This window comes from Ylistrum balloti, unplaced genomic scaffold, assembly GCF_031769215.1.
Source record: "Ylistrum balloti isolate Yb309-2 unplaced genomic scaffold, AGI_CSIRO_Ybal_v1 Utg370466, whole genome shotgun sequence".
NCBI classification, from domain to species: Eukaryota; Metazoa; Mollusca; class Bivalvia; order Pectinida; family Pectinidae; genus Ylistrum; species Ylistrum balloti.
Genome location: NW_026782307.1, coordinates 508,622 through 524,478, shown reverse-complemented (window position 1 = coordinate 524,478; position 15,857 = coordinate 508,622). Strand labels below are relative to the sequence as shown.

At 34.4% G+C, this 15,857-nt stretch overlaps 2 protein-coding genes across 2 annotated transcripts; both read right to left on the bottom strand.

Annotated features, from left to right (window-relative positions):
- LOC132555262 (zinc finger protein 385B-like) lies at positions 1 to 10,796 on the bottom strand. Its single transcript, XM_060219614.1, has 9 exons — positions 10,774 to 10,796; positions 10,320 to 10,363; positions 8,611 to 8,736; positions 8,169 to 8,273; positions 5,821 to 6,375; positions 4,866 to 5,089; positions 3,128 to 3,176; positions 2,150 to 2,236; positions 1 to 1,777 (listed from the first exon to the last, which is right to left on the bottom strand). The coding sequence occupies exons 3-9, from the start codon at positions 8,717 to 8,719 to the stop codon at positions 1,665 to 1,667; spliced, it is 1,242 nt and encodes a 413-aa protein (XP_060075597.1). The 5' UTR covers positions 8,720 to 8,736; positions 10,320 to 10,363; positions 10,774 to 10,796; the 3' UTR covers positions 1 to 1,664.
- Positions 10,797 to 13,014: 2,218 nt separating this feature from the next.
- LOC132555250 (thyroxine 5-deiodinase-like) lies at positions 13,015 to 13,704 on the bottom strand. The gene has a single exon (XM_060219600.1). It carries the CDS (start codon positions 13,702 to 13,704, stop codon positions 13,015 to 13,017), a length of 690 nt encoding a protein of 229 aa, XP_060075583.1.
- Between the last annotated feature and the right edge of the window lie 2,153 nt (positions 13,705 to 15,857).

Sequence of the window (15,857 nt, the reverse complement as noted above, 5' to 3'; positions counted from 1 at the left end):
GTGTTTTGCTTCAAAATTTTTATTTAACCCGTCATTGATACCATCCGATTTTAATCAACAATCCTTCAGTTTTGAATTAATATCCAACCACAATACTGTAAAATCAGAGTTTTGTTCACAATGTGGATATTTGATTTGTGGACAAATCTCACTCAATAAATCAACATATGGTGATTTTAAGAGCTCGTGAATTTAAATTGACAATGAAATCAATGATAATAAATGCTCCAAAAAGGATGATGATTTCACAGTATACACAATGTTGATTATGATATAATTCTTTGATCAAATATTATAAATACATAAAGTGATGTCTTCACAATTCTATTAACATTTATTATCTATTCTCACAATGAAAGGCTTTTGTAGTTTGCAAAAATACATGGGAACAGTCAAGATGATACTGAATCTCCCGCCCCAGGAAAGCAACACCAACCATTTACACAAAATTGATTCCTCTACATGGAAGGATAATTTTAACTATTTACTCCATTTCCCTTATTTGGCGCCATTCCTCCCACCTCCAGTTGCCAAGACCCATCACGTATACAAAACTGGTGTACTTTCACCCAAGGATGCTTTAGACCAAATTGCGACACAATCCTTCAGATGAAAGATTTTAAACTTTTTTCTCTATTTCCCTTGTTTGGTCCCAACCTTCATCTACTTGCCAAGACACACAATTTATACATTAATGATGTCCCTTACCAACTGATGCTTGAGACCAAATTGACACAATTCTGACATTCCAACAGAAGAAAAAATATTTCAAAGAATTTGCTCTCTTTCTATATTGGGCCCACCCAGGGGCTGAGGCCCACCATCTCTACAAAATAGATTTCCCCTCACCAAAGAATACTTAATACCAAATTGGGACAAAAACCTGGCTTTCCTACGAAAGAAGAAGAATTTGCACCATTCTGACATTCCTACAGATGAATAAGGGTTTTAAAGTATTTGCTTGTCTCCCCATTGGGCCTCAACCCTCTTGCCCCCCTGGCAACTGTGACAAAGTTCACTAACAAAAAATGATCTCCTCTATTTCCCCTCTTGGCCCCTGCCGCTTCCATTCCAAGAAGCCAAGACCCAGTATCTAAATATGCGTCAGCAAAATAGGGACAAAATCAAAGCATTCTTAATGGAGAAGAAAGATTTTAAAGAATTTGATCTATGTGCCCTACTGGGACCTGTGCATTTCGCCCCAGGGGCTGAGACCCACCATTTATTCAAAATTGATTTCCTTTCACCCAAGAGAATCCAAGCATTCTTGTAAAAGTAAAATTTTAAATGACTTGCCTAATTTGCCGTTTTGAACCATACCCCCCAAGCCAACGGTGGCTGAGAACCACCATTAATACGAACTTGGTTTCCCTTTCCTCAAGGATGTTTCTGATTAAATTTGGTCAAAATCTGTTCAGTCATTCATGACTAATACAGATATTTAGTAAAAGGTTGACAGACGACAGACAGCAGATGTGGGAAGGAAGGCAGACACCTTACCATTGCACAAATTCTCTGGCACTTCGAACCAGGTGACTTAAAACTTGTAATCTCAAGACATTACCAGCTTCCTTCTCCAACTGCTGTCATAGTGTAAGCCTATAAAACATCGGTCTTATAATCTAGATAACTTTTAAACTTGTAACACGAGCCATCTCCTTACTTTATTGTATTACGTTATTGACTCTCTTTGATACCACAACAACAGACTGATCATCTACATCACCACCTTGCTGCTGTTTCTTCATTTTCTGCACAATGTCTCTATGTTTGATACCTGTCATAAAATACAAAGCATACAAATTAGTCATTTCACCTGTAAATTCTCAAAAATCAGCAGGCACGAACCTATAAAATTACACAGAATCTTTCATTTATCAATACATCTATTTATTTTTTTCAAACTTTTCAATCAAAAATCAATATTTTAGGTCATATACTGAAGAGCTATTTTTGAAGGAGTATTCAATAATAGCCCTGTGTTTTATGTTTGAACGAGGACAACAATTAATGCATTTAAAAAGAGGGTAAAATGTTCACACAGAAATGATAGGAAAAGGGCAATTTAAAAAATGACATATTTAAAACTGATGGAGTTTGAATGATATCTCTTATATTCTGCATTTGTAATATAGAGTTTCAAGTTTACCTTGTCTGTGTGCTTCCAGCTGGCCAAGAGAATTGACAGCGATATTACAAAACAAACAGAAAAACTGGCTGGCATTTTTCACTTGTACTGAAAATCAAGGATTTCAAATGTGGTATCTGGCATTCTTCATGATTCACTTTTACATTTAAGGTCACTTACATAAATCACTGAAGAAAATGTGCAGACATGTACAGAAAAAAAGATTTTTAATTGATAGTTAAAATCATCCTAGATTTATTAATGGTTTTTTTAATTAAAAGTTAAAAATATCCTAGATTTTTTATGAATTTTTTAATTGATAGTTAAAAGAATCCTAGATTTATTTATGTTACTGACTTCTGAATAATCCTACATAACCTCAATTAATAAAAAATTACAAAGTTTTTGCATTGTGATATCATTGCACTAATAACAGATTCTGCATATTGGTTGAATTGTGGATAAGTATGTTCATTGCTCTAATTTGCAAAACAAAAAACCCAGTGAAAATCTGCTGAAATTGACTTCATCAAAATTAAGGCTGTTCACACAGCTAAAACCATACAGCTGTAACAGAATTTCCTTTCCCGTGCAAGTATTACTTTTTTACCATTTACAAACCACCTCTTCTTCTGACAAACATTTTGTAATTCAAATATTTTCCTTTCTTCTTCTGTGAAATCATACACTTGTGTTGATCTCAAACTTAATTTTTTTTTTCCAAAAAAAAAAAAAAACTAAACAAGAACAAAAAAAATCTCATCAATATTTTGTGAACGCTTGATTTTGTTGATGTTAAGCATTCAGGAATACCATGATACTTAACATGTTAAATCTATTCAGTGGTGAACATTTGCATCCATGGATAAGTCATATCCTTGAAATCAGTGCAAATAATCTTTCACAAATATTTTTAAAAAGATGAATGGGCTAGAATAAACAAATGATATTTGTATATTTATTTTTGTGTTTAAAAACAAAGATTTCCAAAAATGTTACCTGTTTCTGGATTTCTATTATTTAGGAGATTCATCTGGTGTTTCCGACCCTGTAAGTACGTTGAACATTATTTACATCATAGTTTTAAATAATCATGAACCAAATCAAAGTCAAACCATTGGCTCATTTTTTAATAAAATAAATAGGGGTCAGCTCCAGCATACACTAATCTCATCTATAAGTAATATAAGTTGTACAAGTTTGAGTATTTATAATACAAAGTCTTATACAGGAGGTGGCTATACTATATATAGAGACATATTGCTGCAGTTGAACTTCTGCCTTTTTACAAATAGTTCTTAAACAAGTGAACTTGTATTTGATGTCATAGTCATAACCAATTATCAATGTATTTTCAATGAATTTAGCTCCAAGCAGAGATGAACAAGCAGTTAGATTGGTGGGCAAAAATAACCCCTGGTGAGTGTCTCCCTGTATACACTAATGTTTTAATCAGTTTAATTAATATCTGACCTGAAGCTTGATACAAAATAATTGTTCTTCCTTTCACCTAGTTTAACTTTTGTCTTTAGGTTATCATGGGTCATTTTCTGATATCACAATTCATGTAACCACACATTGACATTTGATGATTCAAAACTGTGATATATACATTCTAGATGATGAATATTTTTCAAAGAGATATAAAATCATGTTTGAATTTGGGGCAAGACAGACATCTCAAGTTTAATCAGTTATAATAAGCAGACACCTCAAGTTTAATCAGCTATTATAAGCAGACACCTCTAGTTTAATCAGTTATTTTAATCAGACACCTCTAGTTTAATCAGTTATTATAAGCAGACACCTCAAGTTTAATCAGTTATTTTAATCAGACATCTCAAGTTTAATCAGTTATTATAAGCAGACACCTCAAGTTTAATCAGTTATTATAAGCAGACACCTCAAGTTTAATCAGTTATTATAAGCAGACACCTCAAGTTTAATCAGTTATGATAAGCAGACACCTCAAGTTTAATCAGTTATTATAAGCAGACACCTCAAGTTTAATCAGTTATTATAAGCAGACACCTCAAGTTTAATCAGTTATTATAAGCAGACACCTCAAGTTTAATCAGTTATTATAAGCAGACACCTCAAGTTTAATAAGTTATTATAAGCAGACACCTCAAGTTTAATCAGTTATTATAAGCAGACACCTCAAGTTTAATCAGTTATTATAAGCAGACACCTCAAGTTTAATCAGTTATCATAATCAGACACCTCAAGTTTAATCAGTTATTTTAATCAGACACCTCAAGTTTAATCAGTTAAGCAGACAAATCAAGCTTTATCATTTACTGTTAGCTGACATCTCAAGTTTCACTACATTGTAACAAAAGATCATAAAATGGCCTCTCAAGTTATACTAAAGATAGTAAGCTGGTATCAGTTTTGTAGTGGTTGCCATAGGACCAAGGATTGAGATCTTGGACGAGCCTAATTTGGCAAAATATTCACCCATCTTTAAAATGTGTCAATCTATTTCAAGGGAGATAACACACACCTGTTGATACATTATATACATATAGGTTCAATGGACAAGTTTTCTATAAATATACCTATATCTTAGGTATGTAGTAAGCCAAACTATATTGACCAGTTCTGCAGAAATGTAAACAAATGTTATGTTATAGTCCAGCATAAGCCTATTCTCTATTTCTTGTCAAAGACTACATGATAGCTCTACTATGTGTGAACCTCCAGACAGGTTGAAGGATCAATGTCATACACTTACCTGAAGGTGGTGTAATTTGCTGGATGGTGAGGTGTATTCAACATTACATAATTTACACCTCTCCTCGTTTTTTTGATTCGTGAAGGTATTGGCTTTACGTCGATGCTTTGCTCCAGAAAGGTGTTGTTCACGTGTTAAGACAGAAGTATGTTGTACATGACACAACTCACATGTACCAAAATCTGGTGAAGAATCTTCAGACAAACCTAAAGGGTCTGATGAGCCTGGAAATACATGCAATAATATACAGGACCTGCACTGCCTAACCAATAGAAAATGCTTCTATTTCCCTTATTTGGCTATAACCACAGTCCTGTGGAAAGTCAGAAAATACATTGATACAACAAAACTGATTCCCCATCACCCAAGGATGCTCTACATCAAATTTGGTCAAAAGCCTACTTTCACCTGTCTTTCCCTTCTTGGACCATGCACATCCTTTTGACTCCAGTTATATCAGACCATTTGTGTATTATCTGCACCTATCTAAAATCCATTTAAAGATTTGAGCTCCTTCACTCAACAATAACAAAACTATATACATGTAGCGCATTAATAGAGTTAATGACAAACAGTCAATAATGTTTGAGCACCAGAAAAGTAGTGAACTGTCATTTATTATCATTTACAAGTTTAACAAATATCAGAAGATAGTTAATAGCTTTTACTATAACTGTGAAATATATTATCAACATTGTCATTGCAGACATTATACAACTCAAATACATTGATTATAACTATATATCAGTTCCCTATGATAACTGCAGCAGCACAGAATTTGTAAGCAGGAAAGAAATATGTACCAGTTTGCATATCACTAAGGTATCAGTGGACCTTATAACTGCCAGGATGGGGGATCATACATGCAACTGGATAGCGGGAGTTTGGGGGTGGAACACTGAATCACTGAAGTATGTATATGGATGGGTGGGCATACATTTACTATGATACATACCTGTCAATGCCTGTATTTTTTTCTGGTGTCTCTTTCCACTGATGTGACACTCCCTTTGACTTTCAGAGGTGTAAAAAACCTGACAGACTGGGCATTCTCCTAATTCTTCAGCCTTCCTCTTTCTGGGTGGTGGCAGTGTTGGTGGGAGATCTATAGGAGCAAGGAAACAGGGCAATTCATCAGTTACCTGTCTCCTGTCTCCATTAGTTACCTGTTCTAATTCCTGTGCCTCCATCTTTACCTGTCTGCTGTCTCCATAGGTCAACTGTTCAAATTCCTCTGCCTCCTTCTTGATTGGTGGTGGTGACGGAAGTTCTATACGACGGAGGGAACAAGGAAGTTCCTCTTTTACCAGCCTCCCGTCTCCATGAGTCGTCTTTCCGAATCCTTCATCCTCCCTCTTTTCAGTGGCAGGTGGAGGTGGTAGAGGAAGAACCACAGGAGAATGAGAACATGGCAATTCTGAGGTCACCTGTGTCCTGACTTCTTGGGACTTCTCTCCTGAATTTTTGTCATTTTCAGGCTGGCTCACTTGCTTGTTTTGACTTGTTGCATCTGTTGAGCAATAACACTTATCAAACAGAAACCATGACCTGGTTATCATCAATTATGTTCAGTTATCACATAAGTGAAACTATTACTGTAAAAATCATTAATTTTTGTAGGGTTTTATTTTGTTGATTTTGTGGGTATTGTAAATCCATTAATTAATATATCTACCAACTGTTAAAACAAGTAAAAATAGACTTATCAAGCTATAATTATCCACAAAATTAAGTCCATGTAATTTTTTTTTTTTTTTGGAAACCATGGATTTTAAAATGAGCCCTAAAAATATTTATAATATTACAGCATGTATAACATATCAATATTTCTGTTTGATACAAGTTTTCAAACGATCTGATTAAAATAATATATGATAATGCAATCATAATAAAAAAAACCAGTGATCTTACCTGAATGAATAATGTTTTAAACCAAATTTCACATTTAATAAGGAGAGGCTGATCATGTTGTATTCTACATCTACATGTATATATGATATACCATATACTGTATACTATAAGACTGAACAAAAGAGATCTCACTAATTTGTCCACCATCTCTGACTGCTGTCATATTGTATCATATCAGCTGTAAACCAATATTGCTAAAAAATAGCTATAAATATGTAACCCTGGTAAAATACTGGCCGCAATATTCCACTCGGCTAGGGAGAAATTCTCTTAAGCTTGATTGGTTGAGTGTCAGACTAGTACGCCAGGGGTCCCGGGTTCGATTCCTAGCGGAGGCATTGAAATAAATAATAACCTCTGTTACATTGGCGCCCATGTAGGGACCCAGGAATAGTACTTAGCCATGCCCCACCAGCGTCGCTGTAACCCCTGGAAATTCGAGGACGAGTTATTTCCTGGAGGGGGGAGTATGTAACCCTGGTAAAATATTGGCCGCAATATACCACTCGGCTAGAGAGAACTTCTCTTTAGCTCGATTGGTTGAGCGTCAGACTAGTACGCCAGGGGTCCCGGGTTCGATTCCTAGCGGAGGCATTGAAATAAATAATAACCTCTGTTACAAATGTAATATATATTCAAGTTCATCAACCCTTCAAATGCAAATTGTGGATTCCCGAAGTCCCTCTCCTGAATTTCTACCTAATGTATTTTTTTTAATCCAAGGAACAGCTGTTATGACAGAGTTTATTGATAATTCGGCAGTGGATCAGCTTGAATCAAACTTCGAGAGTTCACTTTACATGGAAGCAGATAGGAGGTACTTTTTGCAAGATTAATGACACAAACCAAAATCCTGCTTATATTTTACTTTCTAAGGTAACGTATCTAATTTTTGTGGGGTTTTTTTTTATGCATGAAAATTAAAAAAAGACCACTTAAAAAAGTAAACTTTACTTTACAGTATTAGATAATTCGGTGATGTCAGAAATGAAATATGAATATCCATACATGGACTATAAATATCTCTAAATGGAATTATGAAAAGTTCATGAAAGATTTTGGATAGATATAAAAATAAGACCTTTTTTACTCTTGTTTGCCACAGGACACACGTTTTTCTTATATTTGAAGGGATAAGTTTTTGAGAGTTCAAGTTTTGTGGGAAATGTTTTCACTGATTAGGGATGAAGCACATTTCAGGAAGAAAATTTGTGAATTGGGACAGAAATTTAAGGAATAATTTTGATTTTTTTTTTTTTTTTTTTGATAATTTGGCTTGAATATGAAATAATTTCCGTCACGAATGAGGCTAACAATCAGACCTATAAATCCCACAAAAAAACTTGTTAGGATTCAGTTGTCAGTTTGATACACATGGAAACATATACTTACCAGCAGATAACACCTTTTTCTTATGTTTTTTGCCATTAACGTGCAGTGTGTATTGGACTAAACTAGAAAGATTTAAGTGACAAGAATCACATCTGTAGAAGCAGGCTGCAATTAAAGTAAGAGGGATAATATTACACACAAAATAATTATGATACCACATTGTCCATTAATTGTTCTGTTGCCTAGAGAATACAATTAAAATCTAGGAGGAGTAATAATATTATGAAGTTCAGAGATCAAGGAAATATGGGATTTTGAGCTCAATTTAACCCATAAAAAGTTATTTTTTCATGTGATAATTGATGTGAATTTCTAAATGTGTTCAGAAGAGGTTGTTAAGGCTTTAAGGAAGATGACACGAATTTGGGTAAAACACTTGTACATATATATATACCCATGTAATTTCATGGCACCACTTTATATAATCAAATGTAAAACTTACTTGGTGTCACTTTACTTTTGTGTTTCTTTCCATTTAGATGCTCTTCATATGGCATCAAATGTGAAAAAGTTACATCACATAATACACATCTGTACGTAGAACTTGTCATGGCTAACTGCAGTTTCTCTATCAGGAAATGAAATTATTTAGAAAAACAAGAAGCTCACATAAACTCTACTTAACTGTGATGATTTTTTTTAAATAACTGACTCATATCTTACAATTTTTCTTCTGAACATAGGATATTTTTTACACAATATCTTCACAAGAGTTTATACCCATTCTTTATAAAATGAATCCTTTTCATTCATTCTTCTTATATGCCTTTTTGCTAAACCACCATCATTTTCACTGAGCATGTGAAATGAAACATAAAGTGAATTCTGTATATGAATTGGTCTTTTCCTTATTAGTACTAATTGGAAATGTTGAACTGAAAAATAATCAAAATGATTTGATATTGGCCATTCTGTTTTTCTGATCAATCCCAAAATTAATAATGCACTTGTACAACACGAGACCAAGGTGAGACAAGTTTAGGAATTAGAAGAAATATTACCCAGTGCTTCTCAATAAATAATGACAACAAATTTCCACTGTCAAAAGCCAAGATGGCTGCTTAGAGGCCATTTTTTTTCCAAAAAGTCCTCAAACAATCATGCACAACTACATAACATAGGGGAGTTAACATTTTGTAGAAGAGATTCCAGCTCTTGGTGCCAACTATGGTATATGATCCTTGCTATTTCTATAGAAGTCAACATATCTTTTCCCTTCTCCTTAATCTGTCCTTTATAACAATAAACACAACAGGAAGTCGCTATATCAAATTCGAGAACATCTCTTCCAAAATTTTCTTAGGAGATAGCAATAGCAATCAATAACTGGTAATATCCAAAATCATACTGTGTGTCATGGTCAGCCATTTTATTTTTCCAAAACACACAAAAATGGACAATCTACATTCAAGGACTTTAGAAAACTCAACAATGTATTTATAATTATTAACAAGAGATCCCAGCGGGAACATGACACTAACCATGGTTTGATGTTTATTTGTTCTTCAAAACTGGATCTTCTTTCTTTTTTTCTCTAATCTATATGAAATTTGAGAATTCTTCTGAAGAAGTATATATATGTATATCAATAATAATCTTTAACTACTAAAGGTGGTTGTCTGTCAGCTATTTTCTATTCCTGATTACCAGCACAATTAAGGACCAAGGGAAACATCAACTCATCAAGATTGAGAAATACCGTTCCAGTACAGCACTTCTCAAGAAATATGGATAACAAACTTCAGCTGTCAGAATCTATCATTTGGTTACTTTTAAGTTGTTTTGGTCCAGGCTTTGAACATCTGTGTTTCCAGCAATATTTCAGTAACATCTACAAAACTATTGATTTTGTAATAATATTATTCAAGTTTGAAATCATGAACACATGATCATAAGTAAAGACATAATGTACATTTCCATGACTCAGTAGACATCTTTTTATCTTATTGGAAATAAATAAATTTTAGTTTTACATAAAATGTTTAAATAAATTAGAAAAAAAACCCACTTGAGAATTACATGTGACAGTACAAATCAATAAACTGAAATTCATAAGTTGTACTTTGTAATCCAATGAAGTGATGACTAATTAATGTGATGTTATAGCTAAATCCAAGGATTTAAGGTAAACGTGAGAATACCACTATATACCGTTTCCATCAAAAGAACACGAAGGGAACCCTTTGGTTGAGCCCCTAAGGAAAAATACAACAACAGCTAATATTAATTTCAGTTCAATGGAAAAAGCTGAAATGTATTCACAAATGAGATTACATAGTAAGTCTGTAAATTGCAAGAACTAGTGCCAAATATATTTTATGTATTGTCAATAAAATATGTTTGAATGAATAAGACAAGAAATGATCAGGTAAAACAATTCATGTATAAATTCTAACTTTAAACGTTGGAAATAACTGTCTATGGGTGTGAAAATTCTGTGCATAATTCAACGGGAAATGTCGTGAGCGAAACGATCGGGTGCAATACGTCAGAATATCTCTTAACTTACAAATGTATCCGTTTTAAAAGTGGTTTAATCAAAACAAGTAATCATAAGCGACATATCGTTTACGATAAATCTGCATGACATTAATTATATACTTACAACGGAAGAAACAAACATTCAGTTCTTTAATTGACAGTCTCGCTTGTTTTGACCGGATCTCTTTCAAGCAAGATAATTATAGAGCCGAGAAAAGCGAAACGATTTCCCGGAATTTAAAGCTATGAGAAGTATTTAGCTAAGAGTAAGGTTCTTAAGACGGCGTTTTGTATGACTTAATTTCATTTTGATAGATTTGTGTTTTGTTTCATGTTTCTTATTTGTTTGTTTATTTGTTTATTTTTTGTTTTGTTTGCTTGTTTGTTTTTTTAGGTTGTGATGGGAGATGGTTTACATCGCTTTTTAGTTTTCATTTATTTATTTGGAGGCCAAATAACTGTCACTCTCCACCATGCATAGGATTTCACTTCTTTTTATTTTGAAATAGAAAAAAAAAAAAAAAAAAATCCGCGGAAAAGGTAGAATCGGAGTTAGAAATTATATAACAAGATGCACTATGCCCCTGGCTGCAACAAATCCTGCGATGGAACATAAAAGCTGTACTGTGTAAGGCATGTGCCAATAACATAATCCTCCACTTCTAGGTCACGGGTTCAAGTTCAAGGCCTATGTGGGGTTGTTGCAAGTTGATGGCCACAGGTCGGTGGGTTTTTTTTTTTTTTTCTGAAGAAGAAAAATACGAGAGACGCAAGTTAACAATTTTCTTTTCGTTTGTCAGATATACATAGAACCATGAAGCGTGCTGAAGAAACACAACATGCCAAAGTGAATGTCATAGGAGACACTGGTGTTGGAAAGTCATGTTTAGTCTTATATGAAATACTGAAAAGAATGACACCTGGCATAATAACAAGAAAGGCTTGTTACGATAGCAACGGTCCAAATGTAACAATTGACAGGAACCCGGACACAAGTTAATGTAGACAACGTTTGAGTCGACTGCTAAAAATAAGGGAACACGAAAGGACACAGAGCGGAAACATAAAAAACAAGGAAGATAGGTGTCTGTGAGGAATTTTTAATACTGTAGATCGTGTGAGATTGTCTCTGTTATGACAATATAAAAACAATTCATTTTAGATAAATCTTTATTAGTGTACACCACGTTCGGCACGGTCATCAATCAAGATGTTAGCTAACAGCTTATTTTGATAAAGAGTAACATAAAGTATAGAAAACATCTTTTCCAAAGATAATGCTTCTCTGTGGAAAGTCATTGGTATACTTTATGAAGGCTATTCAAAACAATTATTTGAAATAAAATAGTTAAAATGCCGTGTACATTATAATAGCATATTACGTTTTCTAACTTTCGTATAAATTGTACTTAAACTATATAAATGAGATGGTTGTTTTTGCATAAGATTTTCGTGATTGACGTATAGCTTCAAATATCAACTTAGTATTTAACTCCCCATTTATTTTCTATGGGATTTTCACCAACGTGAGAACCACAAGCCGATTTCAATAATTTCAGGAAATAAACAATTCAGGGTTATTATGATTAAGTTGTAGTAAAGTAACCATTTCCTTTGTCGATATAACCTACATTACAATGAGTAATCTTTACTCCATTTAAACCAGATTTTCTTTTTTGTTTTCTTTGCCTTTGTTGGTTCTTCCCATTTGGTGAAATTAGTTTCCAAAACCAGAGCAAAAATAGGTTATTTCTGCAGCCCATGATTTTAAGGAATTGGTACAAATTGATACCACAGCAAGAAAGCAAATTGCAGAAACCACTTTCATTTTCACTATATTGATCTGAACTTTGAAGTCGGTGAAACTAATGACTGTGATTGGCGACTGGAAGATGTTTGGAAACAGCTGTATGATGTTTAATACCCTATTTGTATGAAGAGGTGACATTCAAGATAGCAGGTGGTAAACACTTATGGTGGACTTTCAGTCCCCGAGGTTTCCCTAAACTGTACGTCACGTTTCAATTCATTCGAACAGTGGCACGGTTCAGAATACACACATGTACGTGACGTTGTTCTAAAATTATCTGATATATAAAAATTATCAAATGTAACTAATTCTAATATTCTAATTCTAACTTTTGATTTTCAGGATTTCCAACCCCCCCCCCCAACCTGGCTTCAAAATTTAGGTCCTTAGCATCACTGTCGAGTCCTTGAAGAACGAAAGAGTGTATGATGCAATTAATTTGGCTCTACTGTATCTAACTCTCTAAATTTATATTATTATATTATAAGGTGCTATTCACTTGTTTATTTTGTTTGTTTTTTGGGTTTTTTTTTTCGTAAAATCTTCATATGAATTTTAACTATTTTCATTCCTGAAACGTTCAAGCCAATTTCTAATGTCACTGGGTTTATAACCAAACGGCCCCGTACCTCCCAGGTACACGATAGTGTGATCGTACAAGATATACAGCCTTTCCGGATATGCTGCATACCGAAGACAGTTCTGATTATCGATGGGGTCAACCAGCAACTGACAGCCGAGTTCAAAACTTTGCAGGACCTTTGCAGCCTCGATTCTTTCCTCTAGTGTCTTGTGTTGCGTTAAATCCTGGAAACGGTGTCCGAACATGCGCCATTCGTCAATAGGATGAGCTTCCTTTATGTAAATGGTTAGAAAATCAGCGATGTCACCAAATTCTTGGAAGATCACTTTCATCTCGTCCATTTTGTCCATAAATGGTGGTCAGCTACAACTTCCAAAGTTCAAAATAAGAGGACGGGCAGCCTTTTGAAAATCGAACAACTTTACATACGACTTCATATTTATGTCGTAAAGATTTGTGTTTGGAGCTTTTCGGCCGATAAATGTCCGCCTGTGAAAAATGTCGTAGAAATTCAGACGGAACACTGATGTGATGGTTTGTATTGAAAGATTAGCATCTAAATTACTTTTTCCTTCCGTCACCAGCAGACCGATTTTCTTTTTGAGAAATCGATGTTTTGATAACACGACAGCTAATGAGATCAAAATGATTTCAATTGCCATTTTGAAACATTTCCACGCTACTATGATCCATCTGAAAGGAGGACCATCCCACCACTGCCACTTTTGTATCTTCATAATTGTACCTGCAACACGTTAATGTTTATCTATGAAAGATATGTTAAGGTCACAACAAAGACAGTTCGGGATGATCCAATCTTAGCTTGCTGCGAGACATACCATCAAGGCATGGCATCGCTCCCTATACCTCTATGTATCACCTGGTGTTCTACTTCCGGAGCTATGGCGAAATGGTAATGCAGAACTAACTCAAACATACATAAAATAAGTGATGATATATATGAATGTCCCTTTATGACGCGCTACCCCGCTGATACTTGTAAGTGGTACTTACAGCCTTAATGCTAAAGTGTAGGAAGTAACCGAGGAGTTGGTTGCATAATAAGGAAAATATTTTACTCTTTTTATAATCACGTATGCAATGTTTCTTTTATGTGAACTGTCCAAAGCAGGCTAGGAGTAAATTTTAATAATTAAATATCTTCTGATTTTTTTAAGAGAATATCTGTCCATGTTAAGTAAGGTTATATACTTATCAAGTATTTGACCGTCTCTTATTGTCCGTACCCCAAACAATATATCTATTCAACCCAGTCATATGGTGACGCCTAAACGCCAGCCTGAATATATAGTGATAACGCTTGGCACGTGTTAACTGTGAACTTACTGTTAAAAAGCTGTTTAATTCATGTCTATATATGCGACCTCTGTGTCTTTATTATTCGTCCTGAAGCATGATAACGCTTATCTATGTTTAATCAAAATAATCACACGAATGACACGTTAAGTTGAATGTAGATAAGCTATGTAAACTGATTACAGAAACAAGTTTGAACCATGTGTGTTTGCTGTACCAAATAATGGGGGATGTGACTTGCTACAGGTCACCATAAAGACAGTACGGAATGATCCGATCTCAGTTTGTTGAGAGATATAAACCACCAAGGGATGGCATCGCACCCTATTCCTCTAAATTTCACCTGACATTCTACTTTCTGTGCCCAACGACGGCAGAAATCACCCTCTTAAAGGCAGAAGGTCTTCTAAGCCCTTTCATGGCTTACAGGGCGGAAGAACTAACTCACTTGGTCAAAATTGTAAAGAAGAACTAACTTAAACATACATAGTATACAAATTGCATGTAGAAATAAGTGATGATATACATGTGTGTCCCTTTATGACACGCAGACATACCACTGATAATTGCCAGTGGTTCTTATAGCCTTAATACTGAAGTGTAGGAGGCGACAGAGTTGGTGTTGGTTGCATAAGGAAAATATTTTACTCCTTTTTACAATCACATATTCACGTATGCAACTGTACTTTTATGTGAACTACCCAAAGCAGGCAGGGTTTAATTTTTGATGATTAAAGATCTTATGATGTTTAAGAGAATATATCTCCGTGTTAAGTGAGATGATATTTATATACTTACTTCTTATTTGACCGTCTGTCTTGCCCGCACCCAGAAACAGATCTATTTATTCAACTCAATCGTATGGTGGCGCCTAAACGCCAGCCTGAAAATATAATGATAACGCTTGACATATTTTGACTTTAAACTGTTAAAATGCTGTTAATTCATATCTAAAGTTATAATTATGCCTGTCATATACTCCGCGAGGTGACATCATATCATGAATTATGACATTTTAGTGTCTATGTTTTGAAAACGGGCGGACGATAAGACTTTTAACGTGAAAATCATCAAAATATTTAACATTTGTTTCTTATAATTAATCAAATTCGATGTAAAGCAAATCAAAGCAAAAACAAACAAACACAAAAAAAAGCAAAGTGAAGACAGTTATGATCTTTTCTTTTTAGTACACACATCGTTTTTATACAACATTTATTTTTTAGGGAGACCATGAGAATGATTTAGTCTTTATTTTGCTTGTTTGTTTGGGTTTTTTTGTGGTTAAAGAAATCACCAACACACAGGTCACAACGAAATTGCAAAGTCCTTCATTTTCACTTCCAGTCAACGGGAAAGTTACTAACCACGTTTGTCGTTTACACCAACCTGAATCGGAAATCAAGGCCTGGCAGACTCTTCTATATCAGCGACTGGCCTCAGTGTTAACTTAGGACACACTTTGCAGATGTATGATATTTGGTGATTTCAATGTTGC

Coding starts and splice junctions, on each gene's coding strand:
- LOC132555262 (XM_060219614.1), bottom strand. CDS start 8,719: ATGACAAGTTCTACGTACAGATGTGTATTATGTGATGTAACTTTTTCA. Junction 5,090..5,820: donor AAAAATACAGGCATTGACAG/GTATGTATCATA, acceptor ATGTATTTCCAG/GCTCATCAGACCCTTTAGGT. Junction 1,778..2,149: donor GCTGGAAGCACACAGACAAG/GTAAACTTGAAA, acceptor ATTTTATGACAG/GTATCAAACATAGAGACATT.